Consider the following 23,255-nt stretch of genomic DNA (forward strand, 5'->3'; position numbering starts at 1 on the left):
TGGATTGGGATTAGGATTGGGAGGTGCGGTAGCAACCAAATTTTGTAATAGAGCAGTAATTTGATCAAGTTTAGTGTCCAGAGACTGCAAGTGAGTGGCATGAGAACCCAAGAGCTGTCCCTGGTGAGCCACGGCCATAGATAATTCAGTGGGGTCCATTTTAGTGGCCCGTTTGTAATGTCAGCCGCTCTGGAATCAATCCGGGATGTAACCCAACTGCTAGCGTGAATTGAAAAGCACACGCTAGCACACTGAGAAATATCCAGGACGTGACCCACTCAGGAAGCAGATTAGAAGATAACAAAAATGAATATTGTTCCAGAATGCAGGAAAGCCACAAAGGATAAAACGTCCCTTTAAGTAGTAAAAAGAACAAAAAGGAAATGCTCTTACTTGAAGCTTCTGAAACAGGTCCTCTTTAACAGGCTTGTAAAACAAAGGAAAAGTTCTCTTTTGCAGCTTGTAAAAGTAAAAGTTCCTTTTAAGCAGGTGTATAACAAACAGAAAGGTAAAGTTCTCTTTTGCAGCTTGTAAAAGTAAATGTCCCTTTTAAGCAGGTGTATAACAAACAGAAAGGCAAAGTTCTCTTTTGCAGCTTGTAAAAGTAAAATGTCCCTTAAAGCAGGTTTATAACAAACAGAAAGGCAAAGTTCTCTTGTGCAGCTTGTAAAAGTAAAATGTCCCTTTAAGCAGGTTTATAACAAACAGAAAGGCAAAGTTCTCTTTTGCAGCTTGTAAAAGTAGAATGTCCCTTTAAGCAGGTTTTGTTTATCAAAGATAAGGTTTAAAGGTAAAGGCAAAAGCAAGGTCAGGCAGGCAGAAGTCGGCATCCAAATATCAGCAAAAGGTATAGGCAAAAGACAAGGTCAGGCAAGCAGAAGTCGGCATCCAAGTATCAGCAAAAGGGTAAAAGCTACAGGCAAGGTCAGGCAGGCAGAAGTCTATGTCCAAATATCAGCAAGTAGGGATTAGGCAAGAGGCTTGGTCAGGCAGGCAGAAAATCGGTACACAAAAGATCAGAAAGATACGGTACTCACAATCCAAAGGTAGCAAACAAACGGGCCCAGATTCAGATCTCCCGCCGTTGTTTAAAGGGCAGGAGCGTAACCGTCATCAGAGGGGTGTGTTGAGAAAGCGTCATGTTGCTAAGCAACATGACGTCAGACACACAGAGCAGTTCCGGGAGCCGCGGCGACACGGCGATGAACGGATGCAAACATGACACTATCAGAAAATTTGGAGGCTAGCGACCTCTACCACATTAACTACAGAAATTCCTAAAGCTCCCCATTGCCCTGAAAAAGGACATTTGTATGGGCATTGCCCTTAAAAGGGTATTTAGCTCTTTTACGTGCCAAGACCCTATTCTAAAAATAAAACCCCCCAAAAAAACCTTATATAAACCTAACACTAACCCCCGACGATCCACTTACAGTTATTGAAGTCCCGCTTGAAGGATCCATCCAGCCGGCAAGAGGTCTTCATCAGTTATAGAAATTGATTATTCAAGTCCCACTTAAAATGCTGCTTAGTGAGATATGAGTACATATTGACTCACCACTCCTATCAGAAAATTTGGAGGCTAGCGAGCTCTACCACATTAACTACAGAAATTCCTAAAGCTCCCCATTGCCCTGAAAAGGGCATTTGTATGGGCATTGCCGCTAAAAGGGCATTTAGCTCTTTTACCTGCTCAGACCCTATTCTAAAAATAAAACCCACCCAAAAATCCCTTAAATAAACCTAACACTAACCCCCGACGATCCACTTACAGTTATTGAAGTCCCGCTTGAAGGATCCATCCAGCTGGCAAGTGGTCTTTATCCAGACGGGCGAAGTCTTCATCCAGATGGCATCTTCTATCTTCATCCATCCGGTGCGGAGCAGGTCCATCCTGATGACATCCGGCGCAGAGCTCCTCTTTAATACGGTCGCTGCCGTAAACTGGAACTTGAATGCAAGTGACGTCATCCAAGATGGAGTCCCTTGCATTCCTATTGGCTGAAAGATTTCATTCAGCCAATAGGATTAGAGCTGCTAAAATCCTATTGGCTGATTAGAACAGCCAATAGATTTTGAGCAGCTCTCATCCTATTGGCTGTTCCAATCAGCCAATAGGATTGAGCTCTCATCCTATTGGCTGATTGGAACAGCCAATAGGATGAGAGCTGCTCAAATCCTATTGGCTGATTGGAACAGCCAATAGGATTTTAGCGGCTCTAATCCTATTGGCTGATTGAAATCTTTCAGCCAATAGGAATGCAAGGGACGCCATCTTGGTTGACATCATTTGCATTCAAGTTCCAGTTTACGGCGGCGACCGTATTTAAGAGGAGCTCCATGCAGGATGTCCTTAGGATGGACCCGCTCCGCGCTGGATGGATGAAGATAGAAGATGCCGTCTGGATGAAGACTTCGCCAGCTGGATGAAGATGGAAGAGGACGCCCGGATGAAGTCTTCTTGCCAGCTGGATGGATCCTTCAAGCGAGACTTCAATAACTGTAAGTGGATCGTTGGGGGTTAGTGTTAGGTTTATTTAAGGGTTTGGGTGGGTTTTATTTTTAGATTAGGGTCTGGGCAGGTAAAATAGCTAAATGCCCTTTTAAGGGCAATGCCCATACAAATGCCCTTTTCAGGGAAATGGGGAGCTTAGGTTATTTTAGATAGGGTTTTTATTTGGGGGGGTTGGTTGGTTGGGTGGTGGGTTTTACTGTTGGGGGGAGTTTGTATTTTTTTTTACAGGTTAAAGAGCTGATTTTTTGGGGGGCAATGCCCAACAAAAGGCCCTTTTAAGGGCCATTGGTAGTTTATTGTAGGCTAGGTTGTTTTTATTTTGGGGGGCTTTTTTATTTTGATAGGGCTATTAGATTAGGTGTAATTCTTTTTTATTTTTGATAATGTGGTTTGTTTGTTTTTTGGTAATTTTAGTGTTTTTAATTTTTTGTAACTTAGCGTTTTTTTTGTGTGGTCATTTAGTCATTTTTAATAAGGTTTAATAGTATATTTAAATAATTTGAGTAGGGTTAGGGTATTTTAATATGTAATTTAGTTAATTTAATTGCTAGTTTAATTTAATTGTAGGATAATAGTTAGTATAATAGTTAGGGTAGGTTAATTAATTAATAGTTTAAAAATAGTTTCTTTTAATTCTACAGGTAAGTTTAAATTTATTTGAAGATAGGGATGTGGTAATTTTAATTTAAAGTTAGCGGCTTGTTAGGTTTAGGGGTTAATAGCTTAATTTAGTTTATGGCAATGTGGGGGGCCGGCGGTTTAGGGGTTAATAGGTTTAGTTAGTGGTAGTGATGTGGGAGGCCAGAGTTTTAGGGGTTAATACATTTATTTAGTGACGGCGGGTTCTGGGAGCAGCGGGATAGGGGTTAATAACTTTATTTAGGTTGCAGCGATGTTGGTGGCGGCAGATTAGGGGTGTTTAGACTCAGGGTTTATGCTAGGGTGTTAGGTGTAAACGTAACTTGTTTTCAACCATAGAAATCAATGGTATATCTGGCAGCATCGAACATAAGCTTTTGCTGCTTTCAGAATGCCATTGATTTCTATGGCATCCGCGGCCTCTAGGGTGGCGGATTGAAAACCAGGTATGCTGGGCCAGAATAGCTGCGAGCGTAACTGTTAGAAATTTGATAAATGGGAAAAGGTGTCAAATAGAGCCGAATGTGTATTTGGAACATCTGTAATGACGTAAGCATCGATCTGCGTCGGATTGAGACCGGCGGATCATATGTTACGTCATAAATTTCAACATTTGCTGGTCTGTAGGCTTTGATAACTAGGTCGAATCAAGCTTGCAACAATTACGCCTGGTAATTCTGGCGTATCTGCGGTTGACGGCTTGATACATATCCCCCAGAACCATCACTGTTGATTGACTGCCAGAAGTATAGAATTTCAAGGCAAAAAGGAAATTTATGTTTACCTGATAAATGTATTTCTTTTATGATATGACGAGTCCACGGATTTCATCCTTACTTATGGGATTACGCCTCCTGTTCAGCAGGAAGTGGCAAAGAGCACCACAGCAGAGCTGTATATATATAGCTCCTCCCTTCCCTCCCACTCCAGTCATTCGACCGAAGTTAGGAAGAGAAAGGAAAAGCCAAAGGTGCAGAGGTGACTGAAGTATAACAAAAATAATTACCTGTCTTAGAAATGACAGGGTGGGCCGTGGACTCGTCATATCGTAAAATAAATACATTTATCAGGTAAGCATAAATTTCCTTTTCTTTTACAAGATATGACGAGTCCATGGATTTCATCCTTACTTATGGGATACAATACCAAAGCTATAGGACATGCATGAAAGGGAGGGACAAGACAGGAAGCTAAACGGAAGGCACCACTGCTTGAAGAACCTTTCTCCCAAAACCAGCCTCAGAAGAAGCAAAAGTATCAAATTTGGAAAATTTGGAAAAAGTGTGAAGAGACGACTAAGTTGCAGCCTTGCAAATCTGTTCAACAGAAGCATTGTTTTTAAATGCCCATGAGGAAGCCACAGCCCTAGTAGAATGAGCCGTAATTCTTTCAGGAGGCTGCTGTCCAGCAGTCTCATATGCCAGACGGATGATACTCTTCAGCCAAAAAGAAAGAGAGGTAGCCGTAGCTTTCTGGCCCCTACGCTTTCCAGAAAACACAACAAATAAGGAAGATGAATGACGAAATTCCTTAGTCGCCGGCAAGTAAAACTTGAGGGCATGGACCATGTCCAAGTTATGCAACAGACGCTCCTTCTTAGAAGAAGGATTAGGACATAATGAAGGAACAACAATTTCCTGATTAATATTCTATATGAAACAACCTTAGGAAGGAAACCAGGTTTGGTATGTAAAACAACCTTATCAGAATGGAAGATAAGATAAGGCGAGTCACATTGTAACGCTAAAAGTGAGCAGAAGAAATAGCAACCAAAGATAAACCTTCCAAGATAACAACTTAATATCTATGGAATGCATGGGTTCAAACGGAACCCCTTGAAGGACATTAAGAACTAAATTCAAACTCCAGGGTGGAACAATTGGTCTAAACACAGGCTTGATTCTGGTTAGAGCCTGACAAAAAGACTGAACGTCTGGAACATCTGCCAAACGTTTGTGTAGTAAAATTGACAAAGCAGAGATTTGTCCCTTTAAGGAACTTGCTGATAACCCTTTCTCCAATCCTTCTTGGAGAAAAGACAGAATCCTCGGAATCCTAACTCTACTCCATGAGTAGCCCTTGGATTCGCACCAATAAAGATATTTACGCCATATCTTATGGTAGATCCTTCTAGTAACAGGCTTACGTGCCTGAATCAAAGTATCAATGACCGAATCAGAGAACCCCCACTTGGATAAAATCAAGCGTTCAATCTCCATGCAGTCAGTTGCAGAGAAACTAGATTCGGGTGTTGGAAGGGTCCCTGAATGAGAAGGTCTTGCCTCAATGGAAGCTTCCATGGCGGCAGAGAGGATATGTCCACTAGATTAGCATACCAAGTCCTGCGAGGCCACGCAGGCATGATTAGAATTACTGAAGCCCTCTCCTATTTGATCCGAGCAATCACCCGGGGAATGAGAGCAAACGGTGGAAACACATAAGCTAGGTTGAACGACCAAGGCACTGCCAAGGCATCTATTAGTTCGGCCTGAGGATCCCTTGACCTGGATCCATATCTTGGGAGCTTGGCATTCTGATGAGATGCCATCAGATCCAATTCCGGTCTGCCTCATCTGAGAATCAGGGTGGCAAAGACCTCTGGATGGAGTTCCCACTTTCCTGGATGAAACGTCTGTCTGCTTAAAAAGTCCACTTCCCAGTTGTCCACTCCTGGGATGTAGATTGCTGACAGATAACAAGAGTGAGCCTCCGCCCACCGAATTATCTTGGATACTTCTGTCATCACTAAGGAACTCTTTGTTCCTCCCTGATGATTGATGTAAGCCACAGTCGTGATGTTGTCCAACTGAAAACAAATGAATTTGGCCGAAGCCAACTGAGGCCAAGCCTGAAGCACATTGAATATTGCTCTCAATTCCAGAATATTGATTGGAAGTAGAGACTCTGACTGAGTCCACACACCCTGAGCCTTCAGGGAATTCCAGACTGCCCCCCAACCTAGTAGGCTGCCGTCCATTGTCACTATCACCCATGAGGGTCTGCAGAAGCACGTCCCTTGGGACAGATGAGCCGGCGACAACCACCAAAGAAGAGAGTCTCTTGTCTCCTGATCCAGATCTATCTGAGGAGACAAATTTGCGTAATCTCCATTCCACTGTCTGAGCATTCTCAGTTGTAGCGGTCTGAGATGAAAACGAGCAAACGGAATGATGTCCATTGCCGCCACCATCAATCCTATTACCTCCATGCACTGAGCCACTGATGGCTGAGGATTGGACTGAAGGGCTCGGCATGTATTCTCTGTCAAGAAAATTTTCATGGATATGGAATCTATAAAAGTTCCCAAGAAGGGAACCCTTGTCTGCGGAATTAGTGAACTCTTTTCTAGATTCACCTTCCACCCGTGAGTCCTCAGAAAGGACAGAACCAAGTCTGTATGAGACTTTGTCAGAAGGTAAAACAACGCCTGGATCAGAATTTCTTCTAGGTGAGAAGGGATCCTAGAGAACCACCAGAAGGGATCCTAGAACCTTCGTGAAGATCCTGGGTGCTGTGGCCAACCCGAAAGGAAGAGCCACGAACTGAAAATGTTTGTCCAGGAAGGCAAACCTTAGGAACTGATGATGATCCTTGTGGATGGGAATATGAAGGTATGCATCCTTCAAGTCCACGGTAGTCATATATTGACCCTCCGGGATCAATGGTAGAATTGTTCGAATAGTCTCCATTTTGAAGGATGGGACTCTGAGAAACTTATTTAGACTCTTGAGATCTAAAATGGGTCTGAACGTTCCCTCTTTTTTGGGAACCATGAAAAGATTTGAGTAAAACCCCTGCCCCTGTTCCAGTATTGGAACGGGATGAATTACTCCCATAGTAGAGAGGTCTTTTACACAACATAAGAACGCCTCTCTTTTTATCTGATCTTCAGACAATCGTGAAAGAAGAAACCTCCCCCTTGGGAGAGAATTTTTGAATTCCAGTTGATACCCTTGGGACATGATTTCCAGTGTCCAGGGGTCCTAAACATCTCTTACCCAAGCCTGGGTAAAGAGAGAAAGTCTGCCCCCTACTAGATCCGGTCCTGGATCGGGGGCCGCCCCTTCATGCTGTCTTAGGAGCAGCAGTGGGCTTCTTGGGTTGTTTACCTTTGTTCCAAGCCTGGTTGGGTCTCCAGACGGTCTTGGCTTGAGCAAAATTCCCTTCCTGTTTAGGGGAAGAAGAAGTGGGGACTCCTTTGAAGTTCCGAAAGGAACGAAAATTACTTTGTTTACCCCTCAGTTTAGCTGCTATATCCTGAGGTAGGAGATGGCCCTTACCTCCCGTAATGTCAGAAATTATTTCTTTCAAGTCAGGCCCGAATAGGGTTTTCCCCTTGAAAGGAATAGCCAAAAGCTTTGACTTAGATGACACATCAGCAGACCAAGACTTTAACCATAATGCTCTATGCGCTAAAATGTCAAATCCGGCATTCTTAGCCGCCAACTTGGCAATCTGAAAGGCGGCGTCAGTAATAAAAGAATTAGCCAGCTTAAGAGCCTTAATTCTATCTATAATTTCCTCTAAAGGAGTCTCATAGGGTCTTTGAAAGCACAACTGTCCTCAATAGGAATAGTAGTACGCTTAGCCAGGGTAGATATAGCTCCCTCCACCTTAGGGACTGTTTGCCAAGAGTCCCGAACAGTGTCAGCTATGGGATACATTTTCTTAAAGTTAGGAGAAGGTGAGAACGAGGATACCCGGTCTTTCCCATTCCAGTGTAATAATTTCCAAAATACTCTTAGGAACCGGAAAAACATCAGAGTAAGCAGGCACTTCTAAATATTTGTCCATCTTACACAATTTCTCTGGTGGAACCACAATAGAGTCACAGTCATCCAGAGTCGCTAAAACCTCCCGAAGTAACAGGCGGAGGTGTTCAAGCTTAAATCTAAATGACATTACGTCCGAGTCCGTCTGAGGTAACGCACTTCCCGAGTTGGAAAGTTCTTCCTCAGACAGAAGTTCCCTGACCCCCAATTCAGATCCCTGTGAGGGTACATTGGAAATAGCCATCAAAGCATCAGAAGTCGCAGGGATCAGAGTGGCCTCTGTCCTGCTGCATTTGCCCTGCAATACTGGCAACTTAGACAAAACCTCTGTAAGGGTAGATGACATAACTGCAGCCATATCCTGCAGTGTAAATGAAGTGGACGCGATTGAAGAACCCAGCGTCGCTTGGGTGGGCGTTAAAGGTTGTGACGCTTGGGGAGAAAGTAGTGGCATACCCTGATTCTCATCAGACTGAGAAGCATCCTTAGACACACTTTCCTTAAAGAAAATCTGCTCTTTACATTGTAAGGCCCTTTCAGTACATGAGGGACAAAAAGTAAGAGGGGATTCCACAATGGCATCTAAACACATAGAACAAGTATTTTCCTCAAGTTCAGACATGTTAAACAGACTAGCAATAGCAATAATAGTCGTTCTTTACTTGATATATTGAGCTCTGAAGTCAAATTACATAGACAAAAAATTTGAACTAAAACGTGTACTGCGCCTTTAAATAATAAAAACGCAACAATTTTTCTGTTGTCAGCAAAACAGCGTTTGCGGTAATAAAAAATGCCCTTATGTGTCCAAATAAACTTTACAATATTGCACCGCTTGTTTGGCAATGTTATTTATTAAATAATATCAACTTTTATGAAGTTTAACCAGTTCATCAACATTATCAATACTTTAGGCCCCTGCACCTCGCCACAGCTCTGCTGTGGCGCCTACCTAACCCCAGATCACACTGCTTCGGCTTAGATAGCATTCCTAAGTCCCTCTGTACCCTTGCAGTACAAAATAACTTAGGCCCCACCGGAGCCCAGGACCTTGCTGCTTGATCCGGATGAAGATTGCGTGGCTGAGCGTGCGAAATTAGGACCCGCCCACCGTGGGTGTAACTCGAGCCGCACTGAGGCCCGCATGGGCCGAAAACCAACATGTCGGATATCCCAACATAAATGTTAAGAAATGACATGTGCCCCTCATAATACACACTTTGACAATAAAAGCGCAACAACCATAAATATAGCTCTCTCCAAGGCCTGTTATTTTTTGACCTAATAGCACCAGCTCATGGACAGCAAACCGCATCTCCCAGCGTCAGCCCACATATGTATAAGTGAAAAATCAAACACACTGATAAATATCAATATAAAAGGGAATCCAGGTACACCATTTCCATTTCTTTAGTGCCTACTGATTATCCCTCCCCAGTTAGGGAAAAATGTCAGCCTGTTCTGATATATCAAGTCTCCCCAGAAACAAATGACTGAACATACCTCAATGCTGCTTGTAGCATGACACGGTTCTCCACACTGAAGATATTTCTTTACACTACCTTCAACTGCTCAGTGGAAAACCTGCCGGATCTTAGATAATGTTTGCTAAGATCATTAACATCAGGGCAGAAAAATAAGATGTCTCCACTCCTCCTTGGGATTAAGTGACTGATGATTTCTCCCTGAGAAAAATAGAACTCACTGGCACCATTTTAAAATAAAAATCTTCTTGATTGAATCTAAACTAACACCTCACTTTACCTCTTCCTATCACTAACACAGGCAAAGAGAATGACTGGAGTGGGAGGGAAGGGATGAGCTATATATACAGCTCTGCTGTGGTGCTCTTTGCCACTTCCTGCTGAACAGGAGGCGTAATCCCATAAGTAAGGATGAAATCCGTGGACTCGTCATATCTTGTAAAAGAAAACATATGATCATCTTTTAAACAATCTAAAATTATTCTTTGGTTATTGGCTTTTGCTTTCTTGCTAACCTCCCAATGTCAAACCCTAGCTTGTATGACGTCTACAGGGAGTGCAGAATTATTAGGCAAGTTGTATTTTTGAGGATTAATTTTATTATTGAACAACAACCATGTTCTCAATGAACCCAAAAAACTCATTAATATCAAAGCTGAATAGTTTTGGAAGTAGTTTTTAGTTTGTTTTTAGTTATAGCTATTTTAGGGGGATATCTGTGTGTGCAGGTGACTATTACTGTGCATAATTATTAGGCAACTTAACAAAAAACAAATATATACCCATTTCAATTATTTATTTTTACCAGTGAAACCAATATAACATCTCAACATTCACAAATATACATTTCTGACATTCAAAAACAAAACAAAAACAAATCAGTGACCAATATAGCCACCTTTCTTTGCAAGGACACTCAAAAGCCTGCCATCCATGGATTCTGTCAGTGTTTTGATCTGTTCACCATCAACATTGCGTGCAGCAGCAACCACAGCCTCCCAGACACTGTTCAGAGAGGTGTACTGTTTTCCCTCCTTGTAAATCTCACATTTGATGATGGACCACAGGTTCTCAATGGGGTTCAGATCAGGTGAACAAGGAGGCCATGTCATTAGATTTTCTTCTTTTATACCCTTTCTTGCCAGCCACGCTGTGGAGTACTTGGACGCGTGTGATGGAGCATTGTCCTGCATGAAAATCATGTTTTTCTTGAAGGATGCAGACTTCTTCCTGTACCACTGCTTGAAGAAGGTGTCTTCCAGAAACTGGCAGTAGGACTGGGAGTTGAGCTTGACTCCATCCTCAACCCGAAAAGGCCCCACAAGCTCATCTTTGATGATACCAGCCCAAACCAGTACTCCACCTCCACCTCGCTGGCGTCTGAGTCGGACTGGAGCTCTCTGCCCTTTACCAATTCAGTCACGGGCCCATCCATCTGGCCCATCAAGACTCACTCTCATTTCATCAGTCCATAAAACCTTAGAAAAATCAGTCTTGAGATATTTCTTGGCCCAGTCTTGACGTTTCAGCTTGTGTGTCTTGTTCAGTGGTGGTCGTCTTTCAGCCTTTCTTACCTTGGCCATGTCTCTGAGTATTGCACACCTTGTGCTTTTGGGCACTCCAGTGATGTTGCAGCTCTGAAATATGGCCAAACTGGTGGCAAGTGGCATCTTGGCAGCTGCACGCTTGACTTTTCTCAGTTCATGGGCAGTTATTTTGTGTCTTGGTTTTTCCACACGCTTCTTGTGACCCTGTTGACTATTTTGAATGAAACGCTTGATTGTTCGATGATCACGCTTCAGAAGCTTTGCAATTTTAAGAGTGCTGCATCCCTCTGCAAGATATCTCACTATTTTTGACTTTTCTGAGCCTGTCAAGTCCTTCTTTTGACCCATTTTGCCAAAGGAAAGGAAGTTGCCTAATAATTATGCACACCTGATATAGGGTGTTGATGTCATTAGACCACACCCCTTCTCATTACAGAGATGCACATCACCTAATATGCTTAATTGGTAGTAGGCTTTCGAGCCTATACAGCTTGGAGTAAGACAACATGCATAAAGAGGATGATGTGGTCAAAATACTCATTTGCCTAATAATTCTGCACTCCCTGTACTATTGTTTGGGTTGTGTATCCACTATTCTTTCTGAATATTGTTATTATTATTACTCATAGTACTTACAAAATGTATCTGTCTTTGAATTACATGTGTAAAAAAAATAAATCTTTCTCACATTACTTATGTCTCAATATCCCCTGGGGCTAGAAGACTTGGCTGGAATCTTGGGGGTGTGGAGTGGAGTTGCATGTATCAGGTGCCTGGACATTCTTGGGTGGGGTTTGCATAGTTACTTCAGGGAAACTGGGCCATAAATGGACAGGTAAAGAGGAACAACAGGAAACAAGTTTCATTTCAAGACAATCCCAAAAACTGTGGTATGAGTAGGAGCTCTATGTCTTAAATGTTAAAGTAGGATCTTTAGACAGCTATACCAGCTGCAGTTTCCACATCTGTAATACATCACCAGATCAAAATACTTTGCTCTTAGATCAAGGAATGCAGTGCATTAGGAGTTTGCCTAATTTTGGAGACCTACTAGGACTAAGCAACTAGGACTTCTGATTGTTTCTTTGAGTAGATTTTTGTTTTCATTCAACTATTTGAGTTCATATATTGTTTCATCCCATGTTTAATTCATTTCAGCACTGTAAGATTTCACGTGCATCAAAAAAGTATTTTAGCTGCAAATTATGTCTAAATATAAATTAATGAAATATATATAAAAAATACAATTCCTGTCATAAGCTTTTTTATACTTTTTTTTTAAAAAAGAAGGCAGCTATACATAGACCATAATGAAAAAGAATGTTATTCCAGATTAGCAAGAATTGTTAACATCTGTTAGAACAATGATGAAAAGCAAAACAAATTATTTGTGACATAAAGTGGCAGCCAAAACATATAAAACAGCATGACAGTCTTGTTTTATAAACAAACATGATGTGTTTAATAAAAAGTCTAAAATAAATTAATTAAAAGACATGTATTACATATTCAGCAATGATAAATTAGTGGCTAATGCTGAATATTTGATGCACAATTTGAATACAGAGAAAACATCTTGTTTACATGGCAACTTAAAGACATCTCTGCAATTCCATGACATTGAAATTGAGTTATTCATATGCAGTATGAACATATTTAGACAGAGCTACAACAAAGTCTGTTGCATCTCTCTTCCTCTCTCTCCCCCCTCTCTCTCTCCCTCTCTCTCTTCCCTCCCTCCCTCCCTCCCTCTCTCTCTCTCTCTCTCTCTCTCTCTCTCTCTCTCTCTCTCTCTCTCTCTCCGTCTCTCTCCCTCCTTCTTTCTCTACCCCCCTCTCTTTCCTCCCTCTCTATATCTCTCTCGTGCTCTCTTTTCCCTCTCCTTTTCTTTTTCTCTCCCTCTCACTCTTCACTCTCTCTCCATTTCTCTCTCTCTTCCCTCTATCTCCCACTCTCTATCTTCCCTTGCTCTCCCTCTCTCTCTCTACTCCCTCTGTCTCCCTACCTCTCTCTTCCCTCCCTCGCTATCTCTTTCTCCCTCTCTTTCTCCCCCTCTCTTTCCCCCCCTCTCTCTCTCTCTCTCTCTCTCTCCCTTCCTTTCTTCCCTCCCTCTCTCTTGCTCTCTTTTCCCTCTCCTTTTCTTTCTCTCTTCCTCTCACTCTTTCCTCTCTCCCCCTTTTTCTCTCTTCCAGCTATCTCCCCCCTCTCTCTCTTCCCTCTCTCTCTCTTCCCTCTCTCTCTCCCTCTCTCTTCCCTCCCTCTCTCCCTCGCTATCTATATCTTTCTCTCTCTCTTCCCTCCCCCTCTGCCTCCCTCTCTCTCTTCCCTCTCTCTCTCTCTCTCTCTCTCTCCCTCCCCCCCCCCTCTCTCTCTGCCTCTCTATTGTTCTTTATTTAAAGTGATTTGATTATTTCATATTCCATATCAAAACTTTTATATGTTCTACTGCAATTTAAGACACTGATTTAGATTCAATGAAATTATTTTCTGAAACTAATATGTTGTTGAAAGAAAACTTGTGCCAATGTTGCAATTCAAAAAATGTGCAATGTATAAAGATTTAGACCTTCCCTTGGTCACAGCAGCAAATTAAAGTTCAACTCTATTATAATCAGCTGCATTTGTATTGTAACTGCTAACTTCATTACAAAAAAAAACTAAAAAATCCTTAACTAAAGTAGCCCACTTAAAAACAGTTATAGAAGACTTTCCAAACTACTTCTATGATCAAACTGTCCACAGCCTTTTTCTATGTACACTTTCTGAGGCACCACCCTCTAGGGAAGAAGGCATCTGCTCTCAGCATTTGACTCTTTTCAGAGCCAGATTTATTCTTTTGACAATGCTGCATACCAAGATCTGGATTTGCACATATCTTTGTGTGTGGCATTTTTACAAGAACAAATCCGGCTAAGAAAAGAGCCGGATGCCACCTTCTCCCGTATTTGGCAGCAAACGAAACTGACAAATGCTCATCCCTACTACTGAGCATGTGCAAGATCTCACAATGTATATGTATGTGAGTCTGTGATTAGTTGATGGCTGTCACATGATACAGGGGACCAGCAAATTGAAGTTCTCATTTAAAATCGCAGCGTCTTTTTATTCTGTACATGTTAAATATGCAGTTTCTTTATAAGACCATTAAATAATTAAAAATATTGAGGTGAGAAACTTTACAGTGCCAATAGGGTATTTATTAATTCCATAAAATTCTGCTGGCAGAGCAGGTTGCACCTATCTTACACAAACTATTCAACACCTACTTTAATAAGGATATTTTATCTTCATTTAATTTCACTGCATCCTATATCACTTTAATACCTAAACAAGACAAAGACTAAGAAAACCCATTGTCATATAGACCAATAGCCTTAATTAATGTAGATTATAAACTCCTAACTTCAATAGTTGCCAATCGATTGAAACCACATCTCCATAAAATAATTAATGAAAACCAAACTGGTTTCATGCCGGGTAGGAACCCAGTCAAAAACATACGTAAAACTATGTTGATGCTGGACTTCTACTGGAATGAGCTTAGACATAAAAACTTGGCCAAAAGAGAAAATGCAGCAATTCTGACAGTTGATGCGGAAAATGCTTTCGATTACATAAATTGGGACCACTTATTTTACACATTAAAGGGATTTGGCTTCTCAGGTAATATATATAATCTTATCCAATTAATTTACAACAAACCTACATCAGCAATTATAGTTAATGGATTAGTCTCAGAGAGATTCAATCTCTATAGAGGTACTAGACAGGGATGTCCCCTATCCCCCCTTCTCTTTAATATCTCTCTGGAACCTCTGGCAATTGAATTAAGACAACAATTGCAAGGTATTCAGATAGGTGGACAGCATTTCATCCTCTCTCTCTATGCATATGATTTACTACTATATCTAAGTAATTTGAAAGAAACTTTGCCATTGTTGATAGGGGGCACCCAGCAATTTGGTTCCACATCAGGGTATTAGATAAACATTGAGAAATCGGAAATGACTATAGTTAATTAAACCGGTTAAATAACTTTTTAAACATCCTTTCAAAGACGTCCAACAAATAAAGTATCTCAAAGTTATTCTTACTCGGAACCCACAAGAGTGGTATGATCGGAACTTTGCTAGATTCTTTACAGAATGTAAAAGGAAGACAATAGATTGGATAAATCTCCAAATCTCTATTGCAGCCCGGATAATGCTAATCAAAACAATTTTATTCACCAAATTGCTATATCTACTCCAAAATATTCCCCTCTTTTTACGCAAAACAGACCTAAATACATTTAATCAAGTATGTACAAAATTCATTTGGAGCGGGAAAAGACGTTGAATTGCTACAAATAAACTGATGCGAGCCAAAGAAGCTGCAGGGCTGGCTTTTCCAAATGTGAAGTTTTATAATCTAGCCACATTGCTTAAATTTGCTATAGACTTGATTACTGGACAGGATTATGTTTCATTTACGCAATGTGAAAATAATATTATTGCACCCTATAATTTAGCCATATTACACTGTCACAAATCTAAACTACTAAACTACCAACCTGTTCTCCTTCAAAAATATAATACTTGCATGGCAAAAATATTGCTTAGAAATTAATATCAATCCTTTTTGTACAGAATTCTTAACTATGACTGGAAATGCTGAATTTGCACCAGGTCTCTCCAATTCAGTCTTTTCTCAATGGAAGACTAAGGGCCTAACGCACATCAAACAATTCCTATTACCAGATCTAACTATTAACTTCTTTCAAAACATCTCATCACAATTTAGATTGCCTAAGTGAGACTTTTTCACCTTTACAAATTATACATTATATCAATGCATTACAAACAGAACATAACTCGGACTAGTCACTGGGACCACTAGGCAATATAATTAAACTATACCAGGAAGGAATATACTAAATATTTCACTTACACAATTTAATTAACGCCAATCTCAACTTAAAACAGGAAGGAATTCGGGACAGATGGCAAAAGGACCTTCCTATTATCAGTAATCTAGAGATACAAGATGGCGTAAAAGCAATAAATATAGCCGGGGTACCAACAAAACGGCAGGAATTCCATCTAAAAACTGATCAACAGGGCATATATAACAGCACACAATCTTAAGAAGTGGTATAAGATAAATCAAGCATGCCCTAAATGTAATGTACAAGCAGCAGATATTTTACATTATTTCTGGTCATGTCCCAAAATTTCCCAATTGTGGTCACAAATTAACTATTGGCTTAAAAGAACATTGTCAATAGAAAATGAGATTCTAAGACAACGTGTTATTTTCTTAACTAAATATTCAGAGCAACACAGCGCCAATTAACTATTCAATACTATTATATTACCAGTAAGGAAACTTATTTTAAAAAAATGGAAGTCTCCTAGAGCACCCAAGTTTATCGAATGTAAAAAGGCACTGTTAACACAATGCACCGTGGAACAACTGTCCTTACAATATCCCACTAATTTACAGATCAAGCTTTTTTTTTAATAAGTGGACAATAGTTATAAAAGTCCTCCCAGAAAATATACAATCCCAATTAGTTAAACCATTTAGCAATACCAAATACATATTACAAAACGATTATGCAGGCCATTTCCCAGAATGCTGGATAGAGGTTTAAGAAATACAATGGAAGAAAGTGGGTAGAGGGAGGGGGGGAACAAGAGGAAGATCCCCCCTTCCTATCTCCTCCAGCCCCTTTTTTTTTCTTATTTCCTTTCTCTGGGGAAGGAAAATTAATTATTAGTCATTTTTGCCTTTATAAGAATTTTCACACATACAATAATTTGATACGATTTTTGGAATATAAGAGATAAATATATACTCATTTTCTTTAGAGTTACAAATTATATCATATGTTTATGTTTCAATAGAACACATATATGTGCATCTATTTTGTTGTTTCCCTTGGCTTATGTTGGAGGCTGAGTTCCTGCTTATTTTTCTTCTTCTTGCTTTTTGCATATGATATTTATATCTTGAAAAACCAAATAAAAACTTATTTTTTAAAAAAAAAGAGTATTTATTAATTCCATATGCTTCAGTTAGGTTTAGGTAAAAACAAAAACCTTGTCCATGGCTCCAGAACGCCCTGGAATGCCCATGGAAAACCTTTGTGTATGTCTAGTAAATCAGACATGCAAATATTTTACAATTAGAAACATTTACACAACCAGTTTTGCAAGCATGTTTCCTAAGTGGTTGTATTTATTGCTTGTCTGCATAGTTAGTGGTTAACATTTCCTGTGTGAAATATCATGTATTGAGGCATTTAACACAACCATATAAGTGAATGGCAAGAACACACACTTACAAAAAGCTTGAAATGCTCAATGAATTTCCAACATAATCTTGTCATAACAAAGACGTCCCTTACAGCTAAATGAGCATCAGTGAATCTTTAGCCCATTTCCTACAACCCAAATTGTATTGACTTTATTCACTATATTTCCATATATTTTTTATCATTTAAGAGAGATGCTCAGATGCTCTTCCTGATTTGTTTACACAAACTCTCTATTTTATTATATTCAGGGCCAACTCTTTAATGGGTTCTGATGGGACCATATGACCCAGACAGCACTTAACAGGGGTAGCACATGGGGAGAATAAGGTTGCATTAAATAATGTATTTCTGTCTCTCTCTTTTTCTCTCCCTCTCTTTTTTCTCGCTCTGTCTCTCTTTCTTTCTCTCTTCCTCTCTCTCCTCCCTCTTTTTCTTTCTTTCTTTCTCTCTCTCACTCTGTCTATCTCTCTCTCTTTCTCTCTCTCTTGCTTTCTCTCTCTTGCTTTCTCTCTCTCTCTCTCTCTCTCTTTCTCTCTCTTTTTCTCTGTTTTTTTCTTTCTTTCTCAGTATCTCTCTCTCTCTCCATCTCTTTCTTTTCTCTCACATTCTCTCTCTCTCTCTCTCTCTCTCTCTCTCTCTCTCTCTCTCTCTCTTTCTCTCCCCCTCTCTCCTTATTTCTCTTTCTCTCTCTATTTCTGCAATGGTTTGGTTTAAACTATAGTGGAAAGAGATTTGGTAGCATTATTTTATTTTTGGACCAAGGCAGCGCATTATCAGTGCAATGCCTTAAGCCAGTCCTGATAATATTATATTCACCTGCAAAGTGAGGAAATATGTGTAGATGAGCTTTTGTATGTAAAGCTACCTTGGAATTAGAAGTGTCAAAAATGAAATCTTTGAAAGGTAAAAGCCATATTGTTTAAATACAAAAATGTAATAACAAAAATGTACACTGATACTTTATATGCATTTAAAAAATTCCTGCCTTTTTTAATCCCTAGTGTTATGAATACACAGATGGAGCAGTAGTTGGAGACCTTTGTGAAGACTTATGTGTGACCCAAAAGCTTGTTTACAAACATTGTCTTTACTACCATCGAGGTAAGAAGGTAATTCAAGCTGATTGGCAAGGAACGTCAATTATTTTGAAATCTAAGAATGAGTTGTTTTCAACATTCCAGCCTCCAATATCATTGGAGGGATCTAATACTCAAATACCTTCAGATACAGACATTCTTGTGATGGTTGCTGTGGAAATTAAAAACATCCTGGGTTTGGATTTACCAAATAATACTGTGATACCTCTATGGACTGAAAAAAAGAAAAGCCGTAACTGGAAAGCTGAGTTGGCCAGTATGTGGTCTTTATTTCAGCAAGAAGAATATCTGCTCTTTAATTTATTGCAAGACTTTAGCAGGCATGTCTTACATGTCATTGGGACCTGCGGTCATTTTTACGCTGTGGAGTTTCTTACCGCTGGTCATGCTTGGAAAGAGAGTCTGTTTTCTTTAGAAGAAGTTCTTAGTCAATGCAACTCTGCTCAAAAAAAGGCGACTGCTCTCATTGATATCGCAGTCAGTTTCCTAGACATGGTTCATCAATTTGACAATGACTTCTCTCATCGCCTCCACCTCTGTGATGTCAAACCAGAGAACTTTGCGATTAGAAGCGATCTCACAGTAAGTTATTTCCATTACTCTCAGCTTTCATATTAGAACTATAATTTGATATTATTCAAGCATATTTTATGTTCTATTATACACCAGAGGCAAGTTTTAAATCAGTTTAATTTTTATTTTACATATGCATCATATTATCTATTTTGTGATATATCTGATAACTTATAACTCATTTATAAATGTTCTCTAAAAAAGCAAAAAATAATATTTAAATGTTGCCAAAATTCTATCATAAAATAGGTAAAATGATAAATCTGAGAGCACAAGGTTACAAAAGAATATATTCATACATAACTAAGTCATTTCAAGTGGCCAAAAGTAGGAAACCAACATACTGTTTGCAATTGCTTCAGAGTGAGATAATTGTTGTTGTATGGAAAATACATCCACTTTAAAGTAATGTGACTGTGTCAGGAGTAGAGTGGAAAGAATTTCACTGTTTGAAATTAATTGTTATCCCAAAATAGGTACAAAAGATAGAATACCCCTACAAAAATGAATGTGAAATATGACATCATAAAGATATATGTCATGATAATATATGTTTGATATTTTAGATTAATGTTTACTGTCAAAGTGTCATATGGTAATTTTTTTATTTTAGTATTACTGACATTGAAAATAAAAACCACTACCTGGAGAATTAAAGTGATTTATTAGTTTTAAAGTGACACTCAAGTCAAAATAAACTTTTATGATTCAGATAGAGCAGCAGTTTTAAGACACTTTCCAATTTACTTCAATTATTAAGCTACTGCTTATTTAAAATTCAGAGTAGGTGTTAAATCATTGTATTTTTATTATGCACCTGTTATTTATGCAATTCTACTGCACGGAGTGGTCCTTTAATTCATAATTTCAATGTCCCGTAAATTACAAGTAAGTATTTAAAATATGCACCTGACCCTATTTCTGCAGCCTCTAGATGCCCCCCAGTGGTGAGATTTTCTTTAAATAGGCTGTGGGCACTAAAGGAAACCAGAAGTCATAGTAACTGTGACATGATTGTCTACTTGTGGTATGCTCCTGAGTTCTTTTTGCCTTGGTGGAGAACATGAACAGTCCTCCTTGCACATTGAATTTGTGCATTTAATTGATTGCATCATTCTAATGTCCCTTTAACAAACTAGCAATGTTATTACTTGCTTTATAGAGAACTTATTGATTAAGGGGACAAACACAGAGCTTGGCCACATTCTGTTGTACCTCCAGCACAGACATTTGATGCATGAGAAGCAGCCATTAGCTTTATAACACACAAGCTGCTGGAGCTGATCAAGCCTCCCTAGGAAATCATGGAAATGGAAATCCAACATGGCAGCTTGTGCCGCAGTTCTACCAAACCTGACATCTGGGCACAACACTTCTTCTTTATTTGAGTGAAATTCTGGTATCTGTTGTGTTTCCTAAGGCCTAGATTTAGAGTTGGGCGGTAGCCATGAAAACCAGCGTTAGAGGCTCCTAACGCTGGTTTTTACCGCCCTCTGGTATTTGGAGTCAGTCATTAAAGGGTCTAACGCTCACTTTTCAGCCGCGACTTTGCCATACCGCAGATCCCCTTACGTCATTTGCGTATCCTATGTTTTCAATGGGATCTTTCTAACGCCGGTATTTAGAGTCTTGGCTGAAGTGAGCGTTAGAAATCTAACGACAAAACTCCAGCCGCAGAAAAAAGTCAGTAGTTAAGAGCTTTCTGGGCTAACGCCGGTTTATAAAGCTCTTAACTACTGTGCTCTAAAGTACACTTACACCCATAAACTACCTATGTACCCCTAAACCGAGGTCCCCCCACATCACCGCCACTCTATTAAATTTTTTTAACCCCTAATCTGCCGACCGCCACCTACGTTATACTTATGTACCCCTAATCTGCTGCCCCTAACACCGCCGACCCCTATATTATATTTATTAACCCCTAACCTGCCCCCCACAACGTCGCCGCCAGCTACCTACAATAATTAACCCCTAATCTGCCGACCGCAAAGCGTCGCTACCTACGTTATACTTATGTACCCCTAATCTGCTGCCCCTAACACCGCCGACCCCTATATTATATTTATTAACCCCTAATCTGCCCCCCTCAACGTCGCCTCCACCTGCCTACACTTATTAACCCCTAATCTGCCGAGCGGACCGCACCGCTACTATAGTAAAGTTATTAACCCCTAATCCGCCTCACTCCCGCCTCAATAACCCTACAGCCAATAGAATGCGAGCTCAATCTGATTGGCTGATCGGATCAGTCAATCGGATTGAACTTGATTCTGATTGGCTGATTCCATCAGCCAATCAGAATTTTCCTACTTTAATTCCGATTGGCTGATAGAATCCTATCAGCCAATCGGAATTCGAGGGACGCCATCTTGGATGACGTCCCTTAAAGGAACCATCATTCTTCAGTTGGACGTCGTCAGAAGAAGATTGATCCGCGCTGGAGGTCTTCGCGATGGAGCCGTTCCTCATCGGATGAAGATAGAAGATGCCGCTTGGATCAAGATGGTTGCCGGTCTGGATCGCCTCTTCTTCCCGGATAGGATGAAGACTTTGGAGCCTCTTCTGGACCTCTTCAGCCGCAGGATTATGGATCGCCAGCCCCCGCTTGGGTTGGATGAAGATTTTGGAGCCAGGACCGATCGGTGATACCCGGTGAGGTGAAGATAAGGTAGGAAGATCTTCAGGGGCTTAGTGTTAGGTTTATTTAAGGGGGGTTTGGGTTAGATTAGGGGTATGTGGGTGGTGGGTTGTAATGTTGGGGGGGGGGTATTGTATGTGTTTTTTTACAGGCAAAAGAGCTGAATTTCTTGGGGCATGCCCCGCAAAGGGCCCTATTCAGGGCTGGTAAGGTAAAAGAGCTTTGAACTTTTTTAATTTAGAATAGGGTAGGGCATTTTTTTATTTTGGGGGCTTTGTTATTTTATTAGGGGGCTTAGAGTAGGTGTAATTAGTTTAAAATTGTTATAATATTTTTCTAATGTTTGTAAATATTTTTTTATTTTTTGTAACAGTTCTTTTTTATTTTTTGTACTTTAGTTAGTTTATTTAATTGTAGTTATTTGTAGGTATTGTATTTAATTAATGTATTGATAGTGTAGTGTTAGGTTTAATTGTAGGTAATTGTAGGTATTTAATTTATTTATTGCTAGTGTAGTGTTAGGTTTAATTGTAACTTAGGTTAGGATTTATTTTACAGGTAATTTTGTAATTATTTTAACTATTTTAGCTATTAAATAGTTCTTAACTATTTAATAGCTATTGTACCTGGTTAAAATAAATACAAATTTACCTGTAAAATAAATATAAATCCTAAAATAGCTATAATATAATTATAATTTATATTGTAGCTATATTAGGGTTTATTTTACAGGTAAGTATTTAGCTTTAAATAGGAATAATTTATTTAATAAGAGTTAATTTATTTTGTTAGATTTAAATTATATTTAATTTAGGGGGGTGTTAGGGTTAAAGTTAGACTTAGCTTTAGGGGTTAATAAATTTATTAGAGTAGCGGTGAGCTCCTGTCGGCAGATTAGGGGTTAATAAGTGTAGTTAGGTGGAGGCGACGTTGGGGGCGGAAGATTAGGGGTTAATAAATATAATATAGGGGTCGGCGATGTTAGGGCAGCAGATTAGGGGTACATAGGGATAATGTAGGTGGCGGGGGTGTACGGAGCGGCAGATTAGGGGTTAAAAATAATATGCAGGGGTCAGCGATAGCGGGGGCGGCAGATTAGGGGTTAATAAGTGTAAGGTTAGGGGTGTTTAGACTCGGGGTACATGTTAGAGTGTTAGGTGCAGACGTTGGAAGTGTTTCCACATAGAAAACAATGGGGCTGCGTTAGGAGCTGAACGCAGCTTTTTTGCAGGTGTTAGGTTTTTTTTCAGCTCAAACAGCCCCATTGTTTCCTATGGGGATATCGTGCACGAGCACGTTTTTGAAGCTGGCCGCGTCCGTAAGCACCGCTGGTATCGAGAGTTGAAATTGCGGTAAATATGCTATACGCTCCTTTTTTGGAGCCTAACGCAGCTATTCTGTGAACTCTAAATACCAGCGGTATTTAAAAGGTGCGGCCAGAAAAAAGCACGCGTAGCTAACGCACCCCTTTGGCTGCAGAACTCTAAATCTAGGCGTAAGTCTTTTGTCACTGCTTTAAAACCTAAGCGCTTTTTTTTATCAGTTTCTTCCAAAAGTTGTATAAATCAGCAAGTTTATTTTTACTCATCCGTCTGTGCTGAAGGTTATAGCAATAAATCAAAGGAATCATTGTAAGCCTTCAATATCAACGTAAAAAGCAGCATTAAAGATATCAGTGACCTATAA

The 23,255-nt window shown here is 39.9% G+C and overlaps 1 protein-coding gene across 1 annotated transcript in view; it reads left to right on the forward strand.

Annotated features, from left to right (window-relative positions):
- DIPK1C (divergent protein kinase domain 1C) overlaps positions 1–23,255 on the forward strand; it is a 185,422-nt gene that overhangs the window by 38,412 nt on the left and 123,755 nt on the right. Inside the window, exon 2 of the mRNA XM_053714864.1 lies at positions 18,260–18,937. Within this exon, the coding sequence (XP_053570839.1) occupies positions 18,260–18,937 (678 nt within the window). The remainder of the gene's footprint in view (positions 1–18,259; positions 18,938–23,255) is intronic.

This window comes from Bombina bombina, chromosome 5 (assembly GCF_027579735.1).
Source record: "Bombina bombina isolate aBomBom1 chromosome 5, aBomBom1.pri, whole genome shotgun sequence".
Taxonomy (NCBI): domain Eukaryota; kingdom Metazoa; phylum Chordata; class Amphibia; order Anura; family Bombinatoridae; genus Bombina; species Bombina bombina.